This window comes from Buteo buteo, chromosome 2 (assembly GCF_964188355.1).
Source record: "Buteo buteo chromosome 2, bButBut1.hap1.1, whole genome shotgun sequence".
Classification (NCBI taxonomy): Eukaryota; Metazoa; Chordata; class Aves; order Accipitriformes; family Accipitridae; genus Buteo; species Buteo buteo.
Window position 1 is genome coordinate 48,912,105 of NC_134172.1, and position 27,241 is coordinate 48,939,345.

Here is a 27,241-nt window from a genome sequence, read left to right on the forward strand (position 1 = left end):
TCAATGCACACATTTCTCCTGGAAGTTGAAGACTGAACTTTTGTTAAGTAGATTCTTCATTTAACTACCAGTTTAAGTCAACATAAACAGTAGAAATGTAAATTTCTCTTATGCTTATTCAACATGCGAGCATTCTAATATGACAAATGCCATTTGTAAGAGCAGAAAGTTGGCTTCTTTATTCCTCAAACATGTCTCAAATGAGAAAGCCAGAGAATGCTGAAGAACTTAACTATGTGGATTTACTTGCTACTTACTTGCATTCATTTGGCTGAACACCTCTAGAAACTTGTAGATGTTGCCTAAATGTATTAGTAGGATCTACATAATCTTATAAAATACTGCCTTAGGGAGGTTTCTTCTATTTACTTCCTATGCTTTTAAATACTTTTATTTCTTTAAATAATTATTTTCCTAATAGAAAATAAATGTATTTAAAGTTAAATTAATTCTTATCTAACTGCTTATTGAGAGAATCAGAACCATACACATTTCATGCATGCACTGTAAATAATTTCCCAAACTTGTATTTTAACTTTTTTTTTTAATTTATATATTTACTTCATCCATGTATATCTTCCCAGTGATTTACCCCAGGAAACTAACACCTCCATGACCATTATTCTGCAAAGATCGCTCACCTAAAAGCGAGCACCACCCATAAACATCGGTTCTGTCAGCCAGACAAACATAGAGGATGATAGAAAGAGGATGAAAAAGCTAAAAAGCCAACAAGAGACAAAACACAGGGCACTCGATGCTTTCCTCCAAATCTGAATCTTGCTTTCATGCTCTCTTGCTGCCTATCCCTTGCCTCCAACAGCAAATCCTGGCTGACATAGCTGAGCCTGATACCAGCTTTGAGAACCACAGCTGTGTGAGCTGAGCCTGCCCAGTCATGCAAAGGCAGGACAGTGCTGGTGTCACTGGGAAAACTATTCCTCTCTTCCCAAGTAACTATATCCACTTTTTAACCCTGCATTGCCTCAGGTTCTCAACAGCTACTGATTACACTTCTGCCTTGTGCTTCTGAGCTTTAGAAGCAATTCCTTCTGAGCAAAGCAAAACAGCTCGGTGCAAGAACAAGTGCGAAAGAGATTTACTGAAACCAACACAGAAATAATCCTCTTTGGATCTCAAAGTCCCTTCTGATCCTTCTCTGAGAAGGAGAATACTGAAGACTGCTTGAAGACTGCTGCTCAGGAATTACTCTAACAGGAGAAAACGAAGGTAAGCAAAACACACATTGACTGCCAGGGACTACTTCACACTGTCAACTTGGCCTCAAAGGAGACTTTATTTATTCCTACATGGCCCTCTTAGCAGAGACTTGTCTGATTCAGCATTTATGGGGAAAATGGACTGCATGATGAAGAAAAGGATTTTTTAAATTAATTTCTGAAAACAACTTATTACATCAATTAATGATCTATTTTGTATTATTTTAGCTCCCACAATGGAAATGTACCATTTTATTTGTTATTTTTCTTTTAAGTCTGTTTTACCTAAAGCTATAACACTTGGGCTTCCAAAGGACCAAAAAACTACTTTTTGAAGTTTTTCAATTAATAAGAATTGCAGTGTTAGATTTGAAGGAATCTTTAAATCTACAAGAATCTATAAGAATAAAATTAAATTTTATGCCAAATATATATATAAAATTTTATATATATTTCTGATTTTTATATATATATGTAACATATATGTATATATATGAATCGGAACGATTATGACAGAAGAGGTGAAAAGTAAGTATGCACATGTCCAACTCTTTTTCACAATCCAAAAATTTAATTCTGGTGTGTGTATATATATATATACCTTCCAAACTTTACCAAATACCAGTAAGCTGGAAAACTAAACCCACTGGAGCATGCAGATATTTCACTTAACACAGAATGAACTTCTTTCATTTGACCTTGTAGCGCACTGGAAGAAAAATATTGGCAAGCCACCTCTGTCAGTAATGCTGTGACTTTTCCCCTTGTACGGGCTGACAGTTTAGCTTAGGACAGGGAGACAGCCCAGGCAGGGGCTCCAACTCAGACAAGCATGACAGACCCAGCAGTCTGGCCCACTGTTCTCAGCTTCTGCGGCAAAAGCAGCACGGATCTGAACCAAAGTGCTACCCCCATGGCACACACAATTCCCAGCCCACTCACCTGGATTACACCCCGCAGAGCTGAAGAAGAGTGCCCCACAGTTTGCCAGCGACCTCCTTTGGAATGACTGGCTGCCCAACTGGTCGCACAGGAGCAGCCCCTTGCGGGCAAGCATGAGCCTTGTGTACGTGCACATCCTGCTGCTCACAGTCTCCGTCCCTCACCCTCAAAGGACGGACCCTGGCCCCTGTCTGCAGGCAAGACACTCAACTGCCCAGAGCTAGTCTGCCTGCAGGCAAAGGTGGGACCTTGCCATGGTCTCATGGCTCTTGCAACCTCCACGCCAGCGCTGCTGCTCGGCAAGGCGCACCCCAAAAACAGGAGTGCAGCCACACAGAAAGCCTATGGCTTTGAACGAGCTGGTACTCAGCTCCCAAACAAGGTAAGAGCATGGACAGAGAGGCTCTTGCACACCCACCTCCAAACCTGGTGCTGCACCAGCTCTTGGGACAGTAAAAAGGCTTCAGCTTCGCATTCTGCTTCACCAGGGTTTGACAATATGGCTTTTGTGAACTTGCCCTTTTAATTTACTCTGCCCAATAATTCGTACATGTCTTTTAATTTAACCTGTGTTTAGTATCAATACCAAATACATTAGAGCTTCTCCTTTTAATTTCACTGTAACCTAAGGGAATAATAATCATAAAACAACCTACCTGATTTTATGACTGAAATCAAACTATACTACAAATCCATAAAAGCAATGTAAATATCATAACTGAGATCAAAATAATTATTTTTTTAAATTTTATCCTAAATTTTTTTACTGATAGTCATTAAAAAATCTTTATTTTAAGAGTGTCTATTGCTTGTGTTTACCTAGCATTAGTATTTCTCAATACTAGAAGAGCAACAAATTGCACGGGAACATCAACTGCTGGGCTCAACAATACCGCAAGAACCACACACATATCTACCCATTTCACAATGAACAGAAAAGCAGTTCAGTCAGTACAATGAACTGCTCTGTCTTGGAGTATGACAATAAGCTGCTGAATGGGAAACAGAAGAAATAACCCCATATAAACAAATAAAAACAAACAGTAAAAAACCCTGCTGTGCAATAGAAAACATTTTGTAAGGTGAACAAAAAAAAATAAAAAGCTAGGCAGAGAAAGATTCTATGTATGAGTGGTATAAAGTAAACATTCAATCAATAAAGGAAATTACCTCTCTCAGTTCTCCAATTCTGCGAAGTGCTTTATCCTGACTTTGACTTAGAATGCCCTTTAAAAAAAAAGGAAGAATAAACATCAGGTGTATTAAATGTAACTTTTATATATAAAGTATAAATAAATTCATAGAATAGTATTTCAGCAGAAGAATTAATGATTTGTATTTCTCCTTCAACTCAAGCTTGATGCGTAAGCATTATCATAAACTGTCAGCTGTGGGTTGGCAATCTATCACCTAAACTCAGATGATGTACTCCAGCCTTTTTTATTGCAATAGCTTCACAATTATGTTGACAAAAGATAGCTTGGCTACCTTCAAAACCCCAGCTAAGTCAGTCTTTTGTTAAACACACACACATATATATACACAACATATTGTGTAAACACACACACAATACGGTGAATATTAAATCTATTTCCACTACACATCTTAAGATTCAGAAAAGCCTTGAGGTAAGAGGATGAAAAGTAATGCTTACCTGTAGCTTCTTCTTCTCCCGCTGGATAACTTGATAAGCAGACACTAGCTAAAATACAGAAATCAGGTATAATGATGATAATGCATCTGCTTACAGCTATCAGAATAATTTGCTTAGTTGTAACACTATCTACATTTTCAAACTCTTCACTTGAGAAAGCTCTTCTGACAGAAACGTGCTTAAATTTTCTCAATGTTTCCCTTTTCCATCTATAAAGTATCTCCAATGTGTTAAAAAATAAAGCCTACATGACAAAAGAATGAGGTTACTCGGCATTCATGCACAGTTTTCCCTTCACTGAAAAGACCTCTAGGAACAGTGCTTCAATACAGGCAGTCAAAACCCAACTGTATCAGGAAGTTACATCCCAGACAGCTACCCCATAGGGATGTACATTGTTAAGGATACATGTCCCAGAGAGCTTAAGTAAAATTAATTTTACAATGAGTATGCATTAGAAAATACACTTAGAAATCTAACAAAAAAGGTCTGTGTAATACTGAATGTTCTCATGCCATGTGTTTTGCATATACCCATCAGACAAAGAAAGACTGGAAGTGGACAATATTTCTCATTGTAAGCTGACAAAAGGACTTAATGAGTAACTGTGCAATTTAGTTTAATTAAAAATTTGATCACAATTGCCTAAGCTGTCCAAGGCTGAAGTAGCATAACGGCACTTGGAACCAGAATATTACATTTTCAAATTGCTGAAAAATTAAAGGAAAACAAATCCAAACTCCAAAACCAGAAAACTTAAAGTCAAAAGATACCTTCAAATTCTTATTTAAAAGAAAATAGGATTTTTCATAATTCAAAATTACTTTTAATTTCAAAGTCATACTTATTTTGTGGTTAAAAGAAAACTAAAGCTACTATGGATTATTTCCCTTACCATATTTTTGAGATGCTAACTTTGAATCCTACTTTAAGTAAGAAAAAAAAATAATTACATCTTAAATACTCATTATGTATTGAAACTACTTTCTTCCAAGGTCCAGCAAAACAATTCTTTCCAACTGGACTAAACTCACAAAAATAGAAAAAAAACCCAAGCCTTTTTCATAGAGAAAATTAAGACCTGCTGGACAGACCACACTAAAACAACCAACCAACCACAAACCCACCAAAACAAACCTACAAACTGAAGAATTTTCATTTTAGCAACACTGTTTACATAAACTTTTAAAAAATATATCTTATTATACTAGCTGGAAAAGAACAAAAAATTAATGGGAGACAACAACTACTGAATTAATGGAAGACAACTGTTTTTTCAGGCATATGATGAATACTGTAATTGCTATATACATATTTTAGATTCCAGGGATTTTGACACTAATAGCCAAAAATCTGCACAGGAATTTTTGTATTTGAGGGCAGCAAACATTTAAAGAACTGTAAAAACCAGTGCAAATGTCCAGTTTTAAATACAACACACACTTTAGAAAAAAAAAAATCCAACACCACCACTTGGAAAGCTTTGCTTTTCCCAACAATTTGGAAAATGAGTAGCAAAACTACTTATATCCTTGGTTTTCACTGAAATAGCAAAAGAAATAGTCTTTGAATGAATTCCTTCCAGGAAATACCTGGAAATTATGGGGAAAAGAAGTTATTTATTGAAAAAAAAACACTTGCCTCTAGCACATGCAAGGAATATATACTGTGCACTTCAAGAACAATTTTTAGAACAAAAGAAAATTTGCTGTCATGCAAGTACAAGCCATGCTCACCTCTGTACTGAACGCCACCCCTTCTATGGGCTTTTAGCAGAAACCTTCATTGGCCTACTTTGTGTGAGTAACCACTAATTAATCTCTACTGCTGACAACATGAAATTATTTACAAACAAGAGAAAAGGATTTCCACGTTTTATTACCAGAAAAACGTTTGACCTATCTAGGCCAAAAATAACTAGACTTCGAATAATAATTTAACTTCCATGTTAGCTGTAAGTTGATCCATTTGCTCCGGGTAAGAAAACAAAACAGTTATCCACTACTGCAGTATCTGTTAGCCTCATCTTTTTCCCCTCTCCACCCAGGTAAGTCAGTCACAACATGGCCTACCTCTGAGTATTTTCCCCTATAGTTGCCCAAACTGCGCTCCATTCTGCGCAGTCGCTGCAGCAACTGCTCTTTGCTGAGGCTGTCTATGTTTCCCGGAGGCTCTTCTGTTTCACTTTCAATGTCAGAGGGTGGATCAAAGGTGGGACCGGCTGTCTCCAAGTCCAGTCGATTCAATGAGTCTCTTGAAGAAGTTCGTACCAGAGACTCCTTAGAAGAAGAGCGGAACAGGGACTCTTTTACTGGGCTTCGAAACAAAGACTCCATGGAGGGAACTCGGAGCTGAAGCCTCTGGGCGAAAGACTGAGTGTCGCTCAGCTGCAAAAATTCAAAGCAAGTAATTACTTTGGCACTGCTCAGGGCAGACAGACATACTGAAGCCCAGGAAACAGAGACCTGACCTGGGCAAAGGAATGACTGTTGCCTAACACATGCATGACACCAAATAGCTACCACTCCCTTAGAAGAAGAATCTCCTTGTGCAGAAAAATCAAGCATGCAACTACCACATGTGGGCAATTTCAGACAGCAGCTAAATCCAATAAACTACAGCTCTGATTTAAACTTCTAAAATAATACACTTCTGTGTAACCCCTTTAAAAGTGAAGAATATGTAACTAAAATAGTTGCATTTACTGTTGTCCCAAACTTATAAAAAATAGTGACTCACTTCTTCATGTATTAAACAGACGACTGTATTTATCTCAAAGACACAATGATATTTTCCTACGATTAAGAGAACAAATTTATTGTAAAAGTCCTTGTACAATAGTTAGTTCTAGTATGCCATCTTAAACAGTCCTTTTCTTATTTTTATTTTATTTTAAATGACTTCATGATTTTTACATAAAATGCAGTCATTGATTTATGCCCCTAAAGTACTTATGCTGGTCTAAACCAAAACATTCTGTGCTATGGTACTGTATACTGCTGGTGCTACAGAAGTGATGTGAAAGCATTACTTCACAATGTTGCCCCCACAATCAAATGCCGGGGAACATGCTGGGAGCCAATGCTAATCCCACTTCAGCAAGCTACGACCTCCACCTTTATCACTAGTGACAATTTTCTTAAGCCTATCAGTTCTTTTCCTTCAGCTAGAAATCAGCTTTCTAGCCACACAATATGCCCTCTACTTTTGAAAGCGAGGTTAACACTCCATATCCCATGCTGGCTGTGTCAGTGAGCAATGAGATGCATCTCAATGCGGGCAGCCTGCAACACGCCGTCAGATACTGCTAACCTGTCCCTACAAAAAAAGCTCCACACATCAGTGACAACACTTAATACCAGCTAATGGGATTACACACAAACAAAACAGCCTAGTATCCCAACAGGCAAGTACTTGTCATCCCTACTCCAGCATGAAGATATATACCGGGCACTTGGGCACTTAAGCCAACATAACACAAAGACAGCGTGGCAGTGAAAGAGGAAACAAATCCTCCATATCCTCCTCATACCTGCGGGGAGGCTGGTCCACTTCCATCATTTTCTGTGGATCTGGGAAGTGGTGGTTTAGTTAAGTTCTAGAGGAGGAAAAACAACTGTTAGAAGGAACAGACTACAAGGACTATAATTCACCGATTCCTACAAACAGCATCTGTGCTTTTTCCTTGCCTGTGTTTTTAGTACTTTCTTTTGTATGTTTATTAAGATGTCTTCATGCAAACAAGCTAGTTTGTTAAATTCAAAACAGATTGCTGCAATATACATAACTACAAAGCGCTATGTGTGCATGGATTAGTATGAGACATCTGCAAATGCTGACATCTCCAGTTAAATTATTCATAATGATTATTTATGTAACATTTATGCACAAATCAAAAGAAACACCAAAAAGACAAAATGATAGCAGGAAAAATCTAATTGATGACCAGTGTTGTTTACAGCCAACATGAGTAACAGTGGAATCACACCATCTTTCTTCATTTAAGAACATTTTGGGTGGTGGGGGTGTGGAAACTACCTGGAAAAAAAGTGCTGGTAACAGGCTGTTTAAGACTCCCAACAAGCACAGGAAGAAAATTAAGACTTTCAGAAAAAACATCCTGGGTAAAATTTCACACATACATTCCTCCACACTCCCAAACAAAGAAAAACAAACAAAAAACCCCAAACCAACACAACAGATAACAACAGTTTTGGGGTTGGTTTGTTTTTTTGTGGTTTTTTTTTTTTTGTTTTGGTTTGCGGTTTGTTTTGGTTTTGTTCTGTTTTTAACAGAGTTCAGACATTTCTGTTCCTAGTCTGCCTGTCCTGCTTTTCCTATGTCCTGTGTTCAGGTGTTTTCTAACATGTACAAATCCAGATGGTTTTCTGGTGTTCAAACCAGGTCAAACTGAAACAGCAAAAACATGCTAGAAACCATCCTGGATATGAATTTTTTCCAAGAGAAGCAAAGCACTGTGACCTATCGAACAAAGTATGAAGAATTCAGCTAAGAACAGCGTAACTTTTCATTTTTAATCAAGATGTAACCCTGATAGTTATATGCAAGCTGTAAAAAGCTAAGATGTATATACAACTGAAATATCAATCAATCATCCACGTATCTGCTACATAATTACACCCACAGCTTCTACTCTGTGTGGATACGCAGATAAGCATACATAAATGTAGAAGAGAAATTATGCAGTGTAAAAGGGCTTCAGAAAGGTTTGATGTGGAGCAAACTTAAGGAAGTACAAAAATACTGCAGAAGAAAGAAACCCAGACAGTTAAGTAAGCCATAGAAAACGGCAGTCACCCAGATTCAGACAAAGTGAAATGAGTAATAACCAGCCATACAAGAAGGCTGTATGGATTTGGAAATTGCACTTCACCTGGCTTGAACAAAATGTGCATTCTGCTTCATAGCACTATCCTGTGGTGGTGGGTTTATTCCTAGTAGATTAAGAGCTCTTACTGGGTTTTAAACTAAAGCACTCCTACATGTTATTCTCAGCTCCATTACCTGTTCTTTTTCATTTCTTAACTGGAAAGTTAATAATAAGGGTAATCAAAATAAAAATTTATATTCACAATTTATAAAGTGTCTACTATGCTAGTACTGGACTGACAACAGAGGAAGACAAATACTTTACCAAGAATTACAAACTAACTACAAACACTTATTTCAAAAATCATAAATTCTGATACCCATTAAAAGAACTAAAGAAAACTATGGAGGGTTTGTACACTAATTCATAAGAAAAATTTAATAATATTTAAGATCTATTTTAGAACACAAGATTAAGTAGATTTAATAAATCTAATGTGGTGTTTATGAATATAAAAACCATGAATGCTGTTCTTTTCTGTGAAGATCCTTTAAAAGCTCCCATTTAAGGATCTATGAAAATCCTTAAAAAATGCCATTTCAAAACTAAAACTCATGTCACCACTTAAAATTTTCCTATTATTTGGGCTGGTGTCTTTCTATTAGATCTGTGTGAACAAAAGTAGAACCTATATTTGGGATTAGACTTTCTATTGGCATAAATCATAAAAGGGATACACTGGTAATTATTTTATATAAAAACTGGACCACCACAGGTACCTAGCTGCTGCAATCCTAAGTCACTGTGCTCTAGGGCAAAAGGATCAGATGCTGGCGTCCAGACAGTGAAAAGTAAGCGTGAATCGAAGTTGCTATATATAAGTACGGATTCAAGAAGCTTTGAAGAGCTTAAAAGCCCTAGCCTTTCATATGCCTTAAGAGATGTTTCAGCAAAACTAGAATCACAGAGCACAGGCTGGCATTTTGAAAGTCTTAAAACCAGCAGAGTTATATCAGGGTTTCTGGAGACCAACACAAATCTTTCCTCCACGAACCCACAGAACATACACAACTATACCTCTATCCAAAGAGAGCTATACTTACAATCTCTAATAAAAATGTTGCTTTTTGTTATTAAGATGTATAAACCAGAGCTCAGTTTTAACTGGAGCACATTAGGACATTCTAGTGACACTTGTGCTTCCTTACCTCCCTATTTCTGAAATGCAAACTAATTAATTTTATTTATTTTTCAAAGGTATAAACAGATTTGTAAGCCTAAAGAGTAAAAAGCTTAAACATCTGCATTTAATATTTAATACCCTTCTCAGGTATTCCTGAAATTGAGTAAATTACAGAGGAAGGAAGGAGAGCTTAGTACACATTTTCTTCCCTCATTTTCCTTTAATTTTTCTTTAAAAAAACCTCTGTCCAAGAATATTTGAACTGTTTCTTCAAGCAACAAAACCCATGCAGCTTAGTTAGCAAAGAGTTTATACTAACTTCATCTATGCCAAAAATTCCACAATTACAGCCATTTCTCTATGATGCTCACTCTCTTGGATCACACTTCACTTGCACACACACAGCTAAAATTCTGGTCTGTTTTAGCAGAATTAATACACATTAGTGTGTGTTGATGAAACTTTCACTCTCCTGCATTTTTAGTTTACCTAGGTTTCCCAAACGTATATGATGGGGTTTTTTAATATATATTTGTATATAATTGGCCCTCCTCTTCCTTATAAACTTTTATATCATTGTTTTCTCCCCCCCAATTCTTACTGTGAGAGTATGGCTCTACAGCTTTCAAAAAGTTCAGAGAACAAAATCTGTTTTACAGCTAATGTATTATTAATACACATTGGTAACGCATTCACAGTAACTCTTCCTTTATAATTATTTGCTATGCATGCAGCCTTGCCTATAAATACACAAGTAAGTGATTCCTGCCACTAAAGTATACACTAAAAGATAATATAAAGACAACATTTGAGCATTCACAGAAATATGTTTTTCAAAATGCAACTGTACTAGGAATATTCTGTAGTGTAGTGAAAAACAGCCCACAACTATTTACTGCTGTAAGTGTAGAAAAGCGTAATTAAATTTGCAGTGAAACTTTTAAATAGTGATGACTGGACCTGGAATATGGTCAAAATACCTAGAACTGGGAAAAAAAAAATCTAGTAACTATTTCAAAACTACAGATTTCAGCACAGTGTCCTCTTTGCTCCCCATCAAAAAGCTCAATATCAAGAACACCATGACTGAGCTAGTAATGATTCTGTGCTCTCAGGGCATACTCTAAATAAGCATAATCCTTTACAACAAATGAAGACTTTCCACAGATCACCTTTTTAATCACTGTTTCAATCCAATCTTGTTTAGCTTGAGAGAGACAAGTCCAACACAACATGGTGTGTTGTGCTATGTCCATCTGCTTATCAAATTTCTACCCTGTTATAGCTTTTGGTGACTTGTAGTTTTCAGCCTCTGCATGAGCAGCAAAAAAGCACTTGCTAAACTGGAAAAGCAAAGTAATCATGAAATATGAGGATGAGCTGGGACTCTAAAATAAACACTGTGTTTTGAATCACTATGGACTCAGGAATGTCATGCCTCTGAAGCACGTGAAAGATGCCATCCCAGTCCTGTGACAATAATGAGAAGAATACAGCTTTCTATGTGCATATGTTAGCACGTAGAAGGCTGCTTTCCTCCCTATGCCTGCTTCTTTTTCTCCACTACTTGTTCTCTTCCCACTGAGCTTCTCCACTTGTATACTATGAAAAAAAAAAAACAACCCATAAACACTTCCAGGCAAAGAAATATATATTTTAAATAAAATCTAATTTTTAAAAAGACTGTTTATCCTCACAGTAATAGCTGCCAGGTTACCAACTAGAAGTAGCTGAATTTCAGTATCTAGATGAAATAATTATTTCCTGCTACCATTAGTAGTAAATGACATTGTGAGGCTTTCACTGTACACAGCAAAAAGCACAAAATTTTTAGACAAAAAACAATCTCAATGTTTATCATGTCCATTTATCTTGAAATACATACAGACATACATAAAAATGAAGAGGAAGACTCTCAATGGCATTAATGAATTCTAAGCAACAAACGTACAAACTTGTGCAACAATTATTCAAAAGTTGTGTATTGTTACCTGTATAACAGTAAATGTGTTAATTTTTTTAAGTTACAATAAATTCACATCATACAGCACACCAGCCAGGAGCTATCAGGTACTACCTCTGTGAAATTTAGTGCAGGGTTAGCAACAGAGTAGTTAAGATGCCTTTGTGAGAACAAGCCACAAGCAACACTAGGTTTGCCTTCTAGTACAGTACTCTCCTCCCCCTGCTAAAGGCATCACTAAGAGGGGTGGGAGGACTCACCACACCATCACTCTGTGGCTTAGGTTGTTTGGTGGGATCCAAAGCAAAGATAGTATACTCAGAGAGAAAAGCAGGTTCTGCTATCATCCCGGCTAGCAGCTGTCATTCAATGCAAAAAGTAGGAAAAGGGAAATAAATCAAGTAATAAGGTAAAGAATGTTGCACAACTTTACTCAATTTTTCCACACTATTAAAAACATCATAAAACAATACGGCAATTTGAGACAACAGATACTGATAAAGGCAGGACATAATCAGAAAATATGCATTAGATCATTTCAGAACAGCCAAAATACAGTTTTGGTCATTTAGAAGTAAAGAAACTCACAAATAAAAGAAAAATATTAAAAAAAATCCTAGTTTAACCAAAGATAAAGACAATGTTTCAGGCACTGATGTTATAATTTTTTTTAAACTTCTGTGGATGACTTATCTTCAGATACCACTGAGCCTTCTTTGCTCTCAGTTATGTGTGAAAAACTCATTATTTTAAAAATTCTATCAGTATTTCAGTTATAAACAATATAAATTGCATGCTTTTGACTATCTATCTTCTAGTGCTCTTATACACTGGAATTCTAACTACCTTAAAAAAATTTCCTTACAAAATTTTTCAAACTACTAGCAGACTATTTTGTAAAAACACAAGTTGAATTAACCATTTTATCAAGTCACTATCAAAGAAGAGATGTAAATTCCTAGAGATGAAAAACATAAAGAGCAACTGGAATTCCAGAAGACTGAAATTTTGATTCAAAATGGATTTATGCATGTAATGTAATGCAATCTAATGCTGTTAGGATGCTGTAACAGATTTAAAAAAAAAAATTCCTCTCATGATTTTACTCACACACAAAAATTCAAGGTTCAACTGTCTTATAGTGTGTGATTTCAGAAGTGTGCTGTCTGCTGACTGAACCTACACACGATATGGTTTTTCCTTTCTCATTATTTCAGAAGAATTTTGTTTTATTTCAAGTTACTAAATAGTATTTTTAGGAACCAAATCTATTACAATATAATTTACAGTTTGGTTGGGTTTTGGGGTTTTTTTGTGACTGTTAAATGACTCCAGTGCTCTAGTAGATGAATTACATAAATTCAAATTGAGAGAGGAAAAGTATTTTCATCTGTAAGATCTGGAATGCTACATGACTTGCAACTTGTCCTGATAAAACCCTTTCAGAAAGTGTATTAAGTGCTTAATGTTCAATGACAGCCATACACAATAGCCTCTGAATGTAGGGACCGATTCCCTATGTCTTTTCTCTAACGTCTTTCTACAATGAAAAAACCCAAGCAATTACTGAAAAACCCGAGTAACCAAGACCCAAATTACCAATCCTGCAGAAAACAAAGCAAAATAAAAACCTAAACAATGTGCTTTTATTGTCTCCTATTTGATTCACTATACTATATACATACATACATATATATACACACACACCCCCCCACTAGTACAAATGCCCCTTGCTGGAGAATCCTGTTAATTATATCAGACCTTCTAAAGCTACAAAGGGAAAGAAGCTTCGATTCATGGTCAAAAAAACCAAAACAAAGCCAAAACCCAACAACTACAAAATTGTGAACTGTCTTTACAGACAGGGTATCTGCAGAACACTAATTCTAAAATTTATGCCCAACTTCTGCTTCTCAAACTGGTAGGGACAGTGACAATTAATTCTGACTTCTATTATTCAGCTGCCCTTGTCATGGCATTCCCAAAGCTGGCATGGGACAAGAACTCCAATAGTTTACTTGCTTTGCCAAGAACTAGCTAGGTCCAAGAAACTCAGGTGAAACTTCTCACTTTTAAGCTATTACAAACAGGAGCTGCTTAGAAAAGAGATGGTCCCATTTCTCCTGCTCCCAATCTTCTTCTCCCCAGCCTGGACACACTTGCCCAGTGCCTCCACTGTAGTTGCAACCACATGCTGAGTTTGGTCAGACTGGTCACCAGTCCCTCTCTCTCAGCCTGTTTGAAGTACAATTCCTAACAGTAAGCTGTGTTAAAGCTGCTGCTATATATTTATTCAAGTGTGTAAACCCCACTAAGTTTCCTTCCGCGTCTGAGCTTTTAGGCAAAACAAAAATAAGGAAGCTGACAAGTGTCTGATTCCAGAAATTCTTCACCAAGTGGTGATGGTTGTAGAAGGTCATAGCCTTAACCATGCTATGCATTTTGTACATGAACCTCTTGAAAAGGTATATGCCAGAAAAAGAAACGGCAAATACTATGTATACACAAGTGTACAAACATACAGCAGCAATACTACAAGCAAGCCCGATGGCCTCATGAATTAGAAGCATGCAAATTCTCAACCACAAATAAAATAATGAAATCTTTAAGATAAAAATTACTTTGTATGTTTAGAAAAGATCAGTTAAGATGATGAAACAGTTTGCAAAGCACTCATAAATGGATTATGGCAAATATTGTCAACCAAAAGATTATGAACATATTCAACATGTAACATTATCTTCAGCTTAGTTAAATCACTTTTAAAACATGACCATCAAGAACTTCAAGAATCACAGATGGTTCAAATTATCTCTTCATTGTAACAGTATGCTCATGTTTGCTTCTCAAAATACTAAATTGTGACATTTCACCATAGCATTATTTTGCTTAATCCTAATTCCATTCAATAGTACACCAAGCAACTCGCATTAAAAAGAATTCCTATTTAATCTCTAACAAGTTATTATTCTTCACCTGAAATAAAAAAAAAAAAAACAAACCTGGACTGTCAGTATGTTCAGCATCCATGAATTGTTATATTTTCAATCATCCCTTTAAGTCCATGACTGTGTCAGCACAGTCAAGTTCTAACAGGAGGCTTAGACAGTAAGTCTTTCACACAACATTAATTACAAAACCCAAAAAACTTACCAGTAAAATGACAAAGAGCTTTAAACAATGGAAAGAGCTAATTTAAAAAATGCATTCAAACTACCTGGTAGGCAAACGATAGGGAGTGTACGTAACTCCTTTTCAGCAAGATCAGAAGATCCAAGCTATCCGCAGCCTAAAATATGCCAATCCACATTACTGTTACAGTTTTGAGAAAAAGAAAGAAAAAAGCTTATGAATATAAATTGACACAGTACTGCTTGAGTTTGCAGACATATAACTCCAGGTTCTGTATCAGAACTAATAGCTTACAGAAACAGTAGAATGCAATTAACAATACTGTTGAGTTTCACAGATGGTAGTCAGAACCCTAATGCAAGAACATCACTAAATCATCTCAGCTTCACCCTATTGTTGCTTGAGTAAAGGCAAGCACAAAAGGGAAGGAGCCAACCCTACAAATAAAGAAGGGCAGAAGACAGCAATACTGAGGCAGAACAGTAATCACTGTATTAAAATGAAATTGCAAAATATTTTCTTCCCAGTAGGCAAGACAAGTTTCACACTTCAAATAGCTACCAAAGACAGAATATACTCAGTCATGGTCCAAGAGTGATACCTCCTTAGCACATTTAGAAGTGGCTGCATCTTCTCATTAGTGAGTTCATCCTCCATTCTCAGATGATGGGTTCCCAACAATGAAAATAGTTAAGTACTTGCTCACAGTATTTTTGTTACTCCAGCAGCTCATTACCTGCTATGTTTTTACAGCTAAATTATAGGCAGAGTTGTCTAATGAGTCCTATAATTACACTACCTAATGCTTTCCAATATATACATGTGTTTTTATCTGCACTTCTTAATTTTTTAATCAACTATTCAGTATGGCTTTAAAACTAGCTGTCTAATTAACTTGGGGGAAGGGGGGTCTATTAAAAGTCACTAAAAATGATTCACCTATTCCTAGAAAAAAGGCAAGAAACAACCTGCTAGTCTGCCAAAATTAAACAGATATAAATACTTCCACAATGGATTCTTGCACTTCAGGATCTGGCCTAAAACCCACTCTGAATTATCTTAGCAGTTTCAGAAACATTAAACATCTCTGGTGCTATACTGTCTAACATATCACTAACACAATACCACATTAGTGCTATGCCAGTAATGTGATCAATAAAACTAGACAAGCAGGGAACCCAACTGGGCTGAAGCATACTAGAAACAGACCAAATGTGCAAAGATGTAAATAATCCTTTAACTAACCTTCTCTAATCCTCTGAATGCCATCAAATCACACTTGAAGCTTGCTATAGAAATCCTACTAAGATCTTCCAACATTCTGTTTCAAACATACTCCAGGGTAAATGAACTCCCTACCCCATATCGACCTTCATCTCAGGCACCAAATTAAGGCTGCGATATTGCTGAACTTTTGTCACAATATTTAACTCCTACTCTTTTTTTGCAAGTAAAATCTTACTAACCAACAAACATTTCTATCTTGGGGAGAAAGTTACAAATGAGGTAAACTAGGCAATAAAGCGACTCACCAGATGATACTATGTTTCCTTCAGTATTACCAAAGAACAATACATAAAGTTATTTTTTAAATAACTTTTGTATTTCCAAAATTCTGAACAGTTTTTGTAGCCCTCAAGTTTGGCCTAAGCAAAGCAGTCTTACTTGTTCTTTATGGACTTTCTGAACTCCAAAACCAACTGTGTTCCTATTATCCTTGCTATTCCTCCTCCCTCTGAAGAATTACCATGCTCAAATCTTCCTTTGCTAAGATTTTAATGAGTGGGGCGCAAAGGCCAAAGTACACGTGAGCCCTAGATCAAAGGGCTTCCTTAACGTGCTGTGAAACAAAAACCAGAATTTAACAGGGCTTAGAGTTTGACCCAAGTCTTGTTGCTCTGGAGATGGCAGTAGTTGAATCAATGCATGTTACATACGTATAATACATGTTTGATTGCCAAAGGCAGTCATTATTCCCTTTCAGAAAAAAGGAAGAGAATCAGTGGTTCCAAACTTCAGATTAACCCATGACCAAGCAAATTGGAAAATTCATACACTTTGTTAGCAAAGTGCATCATGGTATATGTGCATTTGTACTATGTTAATGCTTAAAAGCTTCTATAACTCTCCGTGGACTGTTTTGCCATGTTGTATACAAACACGTAAGACAGAGAGAAAGGGATCAGACTATAAGCTTGTCTAAGTGACAAGCCAGTATTTGTTCATCTAGTTCAAGGAGCCGGGGGATGTCAGCTATCAGGCTAAAGGTTTAGAGTTTCAATACTTACTGACAAGTAACTCATTCCCCACAGTAAAATAAATAAATAAATAAATTTGGTTATTTGTCCAAGTTGGGCAATGCCAGAAAAAAGTTGCGAATAATTCAGTAATTTGCTGATTTACACAAATATTTATTTATAGAAGGTTTGTGCAATTTGCAACATAACCTTTTATGCCTCATCCCTACTGTGATCAGGAAATAGGAAATACTGAAGCAAGACCTTAAAGTTCAAGGGTTCTCTCTGCAATTAAAAAAGCCCCAGAATCTAAGAGTGCAGAACTGCATTTTCATAGAGGCAGTACAGAAATCAAACACAACTCTTTTCTGGTTTGTTTTTCACTCTGATGAGCAATCTAAACATGCTGGTGTACACATCAGGAGTTTTAAAATCCAGGCTTTAGATACAAACTAGGTTATACAGCCTCCAAAATTTAGTTTTAAATTTGCATGTCAGAAAGGAAAAAGATATAGACATATGTGAACCACTACTGTCTTTGCATGGCAACATCTATTTAGAAGTATGTCAAATTAAGTATATAATACAGGAAAGATGCAGCATTAACAAAGGTACTAAAGGAATATTATTTCAGCTTTACTTGTCCTGCTTTAGCGTCCATGCTAGAAAAACTTTTCAATTAATTTAAAAACACAGTCATTACATAGCACTAAGGTGAGACAGAAAAGTGCCTTGGCTACTTTATCTTTAGCTCTAAGAAGAGCTATATATATTGTGCTCTGCTGTCACTTCCATAACACTCATGAGGATGTGAGTGATATTTGGATCTGCGTGACTGGTAGGTCACCCACAGCAAGCTATCGGCTGTTTGCTCTCAGTTGATGGCTCCAAACTAGCTTTGCTATCTTCGGCAGGTGAGCCTGATGCATAAATAAGTATATTATAGAACAGAAACAAAATTTTGACCTTCTAGGAACTATACTGAATATGATTAATGTATTTCACCTCAAATGCTGTTCAAGAGTCAATGCAGTTAACAGTTTGAAAACCAAACACTGATCTTCCCTAGAAAAGAATGGAAGCACCAAGTAAGCATGTCTTAATCATCCAGGGCTGTTTCAAATGGCACCAAGACCAACTCAGAAGGCATCTGATATGCAAATTGTCTGAAGAAGTTCTATGGAAGTACCAATATATGCTTTTACCTCACACTGTAGTCATATTTTATGGGCTACTTGCAAGAACAGAATACAGAACTCAACAGACATCTGCTTTTTCTTTACACTTGAAAAAATTATGAGCTTCTCTATAATGCTGCCTCTGGAGACCCACAGCTCCACTAAAATAGAAGAAACTCAACTAGTGTTCCATGAATGGAGCATACAAGGGGTTTTTTTGTTGCTTTGGTTTTTTTTTTAACTGAGAATGTTTTGGAATTTTGATAAACAAAAAGATCTTGTCATTGCAGAACATAAAGCAAGAACATTTGCCTGTATGTTTTCTTATACTTCTTCAATCAGACTAATGCTGTCATTTACAATTGTAATTCGCTCTGAATTTTTTTTTTAATTCTAAAAATATTCTGAGTTTAAATCAAAACTTTCACATGCAGTACTTGAAACTTTGATACTACAGCATTAAAAATCCAAAAACATGATCTACTGAAGACATACTAAGACATAATAGGCCAGAGGGAGGACAGAGAACGTACAAGAAAACTACGAAACACTGTAATTTTGCTTAGCTTTCAGTACCAAAAGGGTTAGCATTTATTCATGTATTGGAAGAATGTTTTAGCATATGATACTCTTCAAAAACCAAACAGTATCAGGGTATTAAATGTTGTCCAACTTTAGTTCATTGTGATGCCATTGCCATTGACACCTGCCCGATCAAATGAGAATGCTGCAAAAAATGCCGCCCAAAAGGCATAATGTACCCATATAAGCAGGGCATGTATTTTCAGATAGTATGCAATATCTGCATCTTTTTTAGGCATAGTAATACTGCCGCTGAACTGAATTTCATGAAAATTTAATCCAACAAACAAATTTCAAAGACAATATGCTTTTAATCGTTCTGTTAACATTTATGAGAAATATTTTGAAAAAGGAGATTTCATATCTTGATCATTTAAATTGATTTTTATTTTAGTAAAATTTTCCCTTTGACATAAAACCAGTCCTTACAAAAAAAGAAGAGATATTCATTCCCTTAACAGCTTCACTACTTCCTGAATTTTTAAATTACAGGATATATTTCACAAGTAAAATTCTCACAGCAGCTCCCTAAGCCCAAGGATAACTGTAAATCTGAGGTCACTTTAGTATTCTGTTTCCATTCTTAATCATGTTTCTCCTTCTGCCTCTCTCATGATTCCAGTGTAACCACTGTATTTAGAGCATAATGTTCTTGCAACATAACTTGGTGTGTCCTGTGGGGAATTCTTTGCTTCTCCTGTTTGTCTGGAAAAGCAGTCTGAAAAAACAGCCTGCTGGGGGGCAACATAAATCTAATGAAGCACTACAAGACAAAACATAGTTCTCCACAGAAAGGACAACCACTACAGAAAGCATTGATACAAACAGGTAACATATCAGTAGCACCCAACAACACTTGAAATGTATTTTTTAAATATCCAAATCATGAAGAGAGCTAGAATTTTTTACTAACTCAATTGAGAAAACTGAAATAGAAGATAAACCTTCAGGCTCACAAACCTTTTTCAGACCTGGAATAACAGCAGACATCCTCAAAAATAAATGCAAGTTAAGGAAAAGTATTCTGCCTCTCATGCAACGTGTAAGTTATACTATTTGAGCAGAAAAGCAGTTGGTACTTGTATAATAAAAGGGATGAGGAGTGTTACTACTTATTCTTTCCCTTTATTATTTTCCACTGAAAAGAGAGAGAAAAAATTCTTCCTTTTGTGTAGGCAGGGCCAAGCTAATGACAGACAAAAGCAGCAAATCAGTCACACAGAAGAACATTACTGTGTCTCATGGCTTCAATATTTCACATTCCACTAAGCTTTTGCTGCTTAAAAAGTCTGAAAACCTTGGCCAAAACAGTCCTTTAACCTCTAGCACATTCCACAATGGGTACACATAGCAAAATAAAAGGGGGGGGAGGGAATATCTTTATGTTTGCAGTAGTCACTGATGACACCAACTCTCGGCACCAACTCATTCCTTCTAGGCCACAGTGGTAGTTTCATGCGGCAATATGCTACTTCTATACTCTGCATTAAGAATAGAAATGCAGGTTGTTTTTCCTGAAAAAAATAACCAACAACAAAAAAACAGCAAACTCTCCTTACTGAAACACTTAATAATTTACCCTGGGTGACACCGCTTGCTGACATTATGGAGCATCAGTTAACAGAAAACCTCTCTTCAAGGACAGAGAGAAGTCTCACATCTATTTCTCTCTCTATATATATATAACAGTAGACCAAAAAAAAGCATTTATTAGAAAACTCAATACTGCATTTCCAAAATACAAAACAAAATCATGAAGTACTCTTCCCTTCATTACTATTATCATTGCAGGAAACAAAGTGCCAAGCTGAGTTCAGTTGGGGTAAGATTTTTAAGGCCTGAAGAAGGACTTAAAAGGTTTCCTAATCTGGGGGTTAACCACTACAGCTTAAAGGGCTGTTTTACTAATATTAAACTCTTCAGTATTTAACCTAAAAATTAGACTATTTGTATCTATAAATGCACAGAAAACAGTGAGATTGAGGAATCAAAAAAAAAGTTAATCAAAAGACACAAAGTTAGATTTATTTTTTTTAAAGATAAAAGTTGAAAAATACAGAAAAACAGTTCTCAGCTGACCTCTTTGTCTGGTGTTAATGTGCCTTCATCATTCTGATCTGTAAACGAAGATGTCCTGCTTCTGTTGCCAGTTGGTGGAGGGGATTTGGAAGGGACCTACACAGAGATTACACAGATCAAAAATAATATTAATTCCAGAACTAATTATTCCATATCATAATTCACTTCAACAATTACTAAATATAACATCTCAGTAAAGCCTGGTCTAGATCTTCCTTTTAGAGAAAAAAAACAGTTCCATGTACCATCTGTGATAAGTTCTACCTTACTACAAAGACTCCAGAGCAGATTATGTAATCAATCAGCCATGAGAGCATGCAACAAAATTAGTTATTTTGATTATTTCTGACAATGGTCCTCTTAGACCACATTTGAAACTCAAGCCTTCTAATACTTTAGGAACATAGTACAGTTGCTTAAGGTTTAAAAATTTTGCAAACTGATAGGGATTCAAGCATTTACATACAAAATACCATCTGATTCCTTTAACAAATTAACATTAAAAAATTGACAAAGAAAAAAAACACATATAAAATTGAATCTAAAGAAAGAAAAAGGGCAGAAGAAAATGACACATTTTATGAAATTCAATATGAACTTGTTGTTCCTGTCAGCACTGAACGTCTGTTCAAAGAAATTTCACAACTTCATGCTGAGTGAGGTTGCAACAAGCCATGCCAACCCAACCCAAAAGTAGCTTGCCAGCCTCATACTTCAAAATTCAAATATAAAATTTCAGTATAAATGTAATGAACATTAAAATATCAACAAGCTTTTATGTATGAAGAAAATACTTAGTAAGATCTCTCACTAGGTATATTCTACAATATGACCAGAATGAACAGTGTTGCAAAAAAAGAAAAAGAAAAAAAGAAAAACAACTACCACAAATCCGTTAAATTTGTTGCAGCACTATCATTGAGGTTGCATACGTAAATTCTGCCTTCCACAATGCCTGTCTCACAAGACAGAGTTGGATGTTCCAAAACATGATTAACAGACTATCACACCACTGAAAAGATATCACCAAAAAAGACAGTTTTTCAGAGCATTACACTCACTTTATAGCCTAAATCTATGGGTGTATTTTGTAAAATTTGGATACTAGTGAATTAACTACAATATCAAACAAAACGCAAGATTATTCCAGTCAGTCACAGTTACAGGTTTGACCAAGTGGACCCAATGCTCCCACTTGAAAATAGAATTCAAAAACCTCACCTACTACCAAATAACCATTCACCATTAAAGCTCTATGTCCTGCTGAAAAATTTCACACCAAAAGTGTTCATAGGGTTTGAAGAACAGTAACGATCTGTTCATGCCAATAGCCTACTATCATTTTATTCCTACTCCCTAACCTAATGCCAGTGATTTAAGGATCGCTTCTGGCCCTCACCATACAAAAGGAAAGCATTTTCCAAATATTCATCACCACTTTGCTACTGTTTAGGAGTATGAACGTATCTCTTCATTCTACTCTTAACAGTTCTACAGTTTTCGCTGCTTCATTCAGACTTCTTGTCAATGTACAGCCATTTCTGTGGCACTAAGCTCTGCAGAACGAATAGTCATTGATCTTATGCAAAGAACAGAAAGATGATGTAACTGAAGTTGGACAGAACAGAGGAGATGAAACACAATAGCATAATTCAGCTGGAAGGGACCTACAATGATCATCTAGTCCACCTGCCTGACCACTTCAGGGCTGACCAAAAGGTCAAGCATGGTATTAAGGATGTTGTCCAAATGCCTCTTCAACACTGACAGGCATGGGGCATCGACCGCTTCTCCAGGAAGCCTGTTCCAGGGTGTGACCACCTCTCGGTAAAGAAATGTTTCCTCATGACAAGTCCAAATCTCCCGACAGATGCAGCTTTGGGCCATTCCCACGTGTCCTGGCACTGGGTACCAGGGAGAAGAGATCAGCACCTCCCTCTCCACGTCCCCTCCTCAGGAAGCTGTCGAGAGCAGTGAGGTCATCCTCAGCCTCCTTCTCTCCAAACTAGACAAACCCTGAGTCTTCAGCTGCTCCTCAGAGGACATGCCTTCCAGCCCCTTCACCAGCTTTGGTGCCCTCCTTGGGATGTGTTCCAGTGTCTTCTCATCCTTTTTTAAATGGTGGGGCCCAGAACTGCACACAGTGTGAGGCTGTATCAGTGCTAAATACAGCTGGGTAATCGCCCCTTTTGACCGGCGCGTTATGCCGTGTTTGATGCACCCCAGGATACGGTTTTCCCTCTTGGCTGCCAGGGCACACACTGCTGACTCCTGTCAACAAGCACCCCCAGACCCCTTTCTGCAGGGCTGCTCTCCAGCCACTCCTCTCCCAGTTTAGACCTGTGTCCAGCAGCACTACTCCATCCCAGGTGCAGATTCTGGCATTTGTTCTTGTCCAATTTCATGCCACTGATGATTGCCCAGCGCTCCAATCTATCCCGATCCCTCTGCAAGGCCTCTTGTCCCTCGACAGAGTCAACAGCACCTCCCAGTTTAGTATCATCAGCAAACTCACTAAAGGTGCATTCAACTCCTGCATCCAGATCATTGATAAAAAGATTGAACAGAACTGGCCCTAGAATTGAATCCTCTGAAGACTGGTCACCAGCCAGATGTAGCCCCATTCACTGTAACCCTTTGAGCCCTGCTGCTCAGCCAGTTCTTCACCCAGAGCGCTGCGTACCTACTCATCGCACTGTTGGACAATCTGTCCAGAAGGATGCTGTGAGGGACAGTATCAAAAGCCTCACTAAAAGCCAGAAAAAATACATCCACCGCCTTGCCTTCATCCACTTGGCAGGTGACCTTATCATAGAAGGATACTGAATTAGTTAAACAGGACTTTCCCTTTGTGAACCCATGTTGACTGTGCCTGATGATTGCATTGTTCTTTAAATGCCTTTCAATAGTACCCAGTATGATCATCTCCATAATTTTGCCAGGTCCTGAGGGTAGACTAACAGGTCTGTAGTTCCCTAGATCTTCCCTCACACCCTTTTTGTAACTAGGAATAATGCTGGCTAGCTTCCAGTCAGTGGGGACCTACCCAGACTCCCAAGACCTTTGGTAGATGACTAAAAGGGGTCCTACTGTAATATCTGCTAGCTCCTTCAGTACTCTGGGATGAATCCCATCAGGTCCCATGGAGTTATGAACATCCAGCCGATAAAACTGGTCCCTTACAATTTCAGTGTCCACCAATGGAAAGTCACTGTTCCGACAGCCACGGTCCTCTGACTCAGGGGACTGGGCAACCCAAGGTCTATCAGTATTATTAAAGACTGAGGCAAAAACCGTATTAAATGTGTCACTTCTTTCCTATTTGTCAGGTACCATCTTCAACAAGTATTGGTGCAGGAGACACCTAGAATTGCAATAGCTTTTTTTGTTTCTTCCTTGTCACCAGTTAGAAACTGATGTGTTCTTCAGCCTGTGAGGGGCAGAGCACAGGTATTCTCAATCTGACAGATGACATCAGTTAGCTAACTGTTCATATGAAATAAAGAGGCCTAAAGACCTCCTCAGAAAAAGTGTTACACTTGAGAAATTTTATCTCTGGATTTAATCTATCTTAGATCAGTAAATTTAGTCTCAGACATACAAATCAGAGTACAAATGACAAGTTTCAGGTCTCAAAGCAGAAGATGTGAATACCAGAGAGGGTATGGTGAGTGAAGTCTCCCTACAACAGGGCATAGGAAAGAAAAGAGCAAAAAATGAATGCAAACAAAAGTCTCATAAAACTAAGAAACATTAAGCGTTTGGAAAGTTCTGTTTGAAAATACCTCGACAGAAAGCAGCTGATAATCTCTATGATGACGGAGTACCCAATAAATGGAGTGCATTTTAAGGATCTGAATTACTGAAAGCAAAGTAACAAAAGTATATTCCACGCTCTCTGCAAGACTCCAGTACATTTTACAGGCCTCAAAACCTTCCTGCTCCTTCCTCATTTACAGAATCTGTTTTCAAATGAGATACAAGGAGCAGACCAGCCTATTTTACTTCTAAGATCAAATTTAACTCCAGTTTCCCTCTAGTGTTACTTGAGAACACCTGAAGAATAAGCAATACTGCAAGACAACTATTTACACAAAAATAAAAACCTGTTCTCATTTTCTGCTTCTGCCTTTCCATTCATGTCAACCCTTGAGTTACATGATCTACACTACCCACAGTATAGCAGACTAGGTGAAAGTATCATTTATCATAAGCTCTTGTATTAGGTTTCATGAAATTTGTCAATGTTAATTTCAGCAGCCAAATAAAGACTGCAATATATTATGCTGTTGGATGCCCATGTGCACTCAGGCCCAAATTTATTTACAAGGCTGGTTTTCAGCAAGCACTGACCCTTTAATACATGCACCAAGTATCCTGAACTAAGTGGGTTACAATATTGTGTGCAAGGTATCATAATTTAGCTGCTGCTTATTGAAAATAGTAAGTGCTGTAACTCAATCACTTTACACTGTACTGAAAGTTCACCACATACGCCAATTCAGGACAGCACTCTAAACTGCCCCTGACAAAAATGTGCTTAACTTCACTAACTAGAGAAGACCCAGAGTTAATAACTACGAAAGGGTTTAAAATAAAACTCAACAAGCTACATAAAGCTTTTACAGTAGCTCCATTTCCAAAAATACTGCCCCTATTTGACAAATGAGTGATTTAAAAAATACTACATAGCTAGTGTCAGCAGTTTTGAAACCATGGTCTAATACTGAGACTATGCAGCATCAGATCTCCTGTGGTTCAAATTACATTCAGATCAAGCCCAGGCAACTGATGGCCTATTTGTAAAATTAAACCAATTATCTGCCTATAACTTAACATTCATACGATACAGAGTTTATATCAGGTTTATTCTTTTAGATTCCAAGATGCAAAGGATACTTAACCCGGCAAAAAGCCAGAAAGACATAGACAGACATTATCTTTTTCAGCACAGAGTTTGCCAATACAAAGTTAACTTTTCAAAGTCTTTCTACCCAACTTTAAACTGGTAGAGAGAGTTTGTTCTGCTTCAACACATGCATGAAATCACCACAACATTTTTTTGACCACTGTCACTTTCAGAGATATTCTGCACCCATATTGTATTTAACGTGTGTTATTATCATTTAAAAACAGTAGTTTCTAGAATGCAACACTAATCATAATTTTGTTAAAGTACACATAAGGGAAAAATGGCCAATTAAATTATGGCCAAAAAAAGGAAAGGGGGGGGGAGCCTTGCTCCCAGCTTTAAACTATATCCCCAATTTTTCCACAGTTAAAAAAAGCAAACGTAAGGCTGAGGTAAGCAGACCAGCCCTCTAAACGATGGAAACAGAAAGCACTTAGAGGAACTGAAAAAATAAACACGAATACGAGAGAAAACGGTGACTAGCGATCCCAATGCTGGATTGTTACCCAGTGCACGTGAAAGCGTCATTCCCTTAAACGCTACAGCCGAAACCCAACTCTGTTTCATTCCGTCTGATGTTCAGGCAAGAGCTGTTTTTTACATCCCTCCAAAAGACAGCCTTTGTAGAGTGGCCAAAGACAAGAACCCTCTCGGAAACCTCTGCGGAGGCTTCCCGGACAGGAGGCGGCTCGCTAACCACAAACTTGTCTTTCGAAGTTACAGCGAAGCCGCCCCGCGCTGGCAGAGAGCCGGGGCCCGGCGCTTGCCCGCTGGCCCATCCTCGGCCGGCCACCAAGGCCTGCACTGCGCGACGCTCCCCGCTGTCGGCGGGACGCCGAGGCCTTGCCGGGAGAAGCGCGGCCCTGCCCCGCCGGGCCCGCCGCCCCTCCGGGCGAAAGGCGACCGGCGCCCGCCCTGACACTGCAAGCGGCCCAGGGCTCCCTCCCGACCCCCCCCAGCGACCCGACGGACACCTCCGCCCCCCAACGCCCGCGGTACCTGCGGCGGGAAGGGGGCCGCGCGCCCCCCCGCCCCGCGCGGCGGCGCCTGCTCCTCGCTGATCTTCTGCTTCAGCTTCTTGAACATGGTGACGGGGGGAGGGGGGGGGGCAGAGGAGGTCGGGGGGCCGGCGGCGAGGGGAACGGGATACGGCTCCCCGGACGGTCAGTCAGCGCCTCCCGCTCAGCTGGCGAGGGGCGCCCGGGGGGAAGGTGTCGGTGGTGGTGCTGAGCTCCGCTCGCCCTGGCCCCGTGGAGCCGCCGCCGCCTCTCCTTCCTCGGTCCCCCCCCACCGCGGAGCAGGTGAACGCCGCGACTACTGCGCTTGCG

At 38.1% G+C, this 27,241-nt stretch overlaps 1 protein-coding gene across 9 annotated transcripts in view; it reads right to left on the minus strand.

Moving 5' to 3' along the window:
• Positions 1 to 27,241, minus strand: part of GOLGA4 (golgin A4) — a 69,742-nt gene extending 42,501 nt beyond the window's left edge. For 5 of the 9 annotated variants that reach the window (XM_075053914.1, XM_075053885.1, XM_075053903.1 and 2 more), the window contains exons 1-7: positions 26,913 to 27,239; positions 21,002 to 21,097; positions 12,054 to 12,152; positions 7,349 to 7,414; positions 5,889 to 6,203; positions 3,817 to 3,864; positions 3,333 to 3,389 (exon numbers count right to left, since the gene is read on the minus strand). In XM_075053914.1, coding sequence (XP_074910015.1) covers positions 3,333 to 3,389; positions 3,817 to 3,864; positions 5,889 to 6,203; positions 7,349 to 7,414; positions 12,054 to 12,152; positions 21,002 to 21,097; positions 26,913 to 26,999 — 768 coding nt within the window. In that variant the 5' untranslated portion in view covers positions 27,000 to 27,239. Of the gene's footprint in view, positions 1 to 3,332; positions 3,390 to 3,816; positions 3,865 to 5,888; positions 6,204 to 7,348; positions 7,415 to 12,053; positions 12,153 to 15,010; positions 15,028 to 21,001; positions 21,098 to 26,912 lie in introns of those variants that run through there. The other 4 variants (XR_012653952.1, XM_075053924.1, XM_075053895.1 and 1 more) reach the window with 3 other exon arrangements.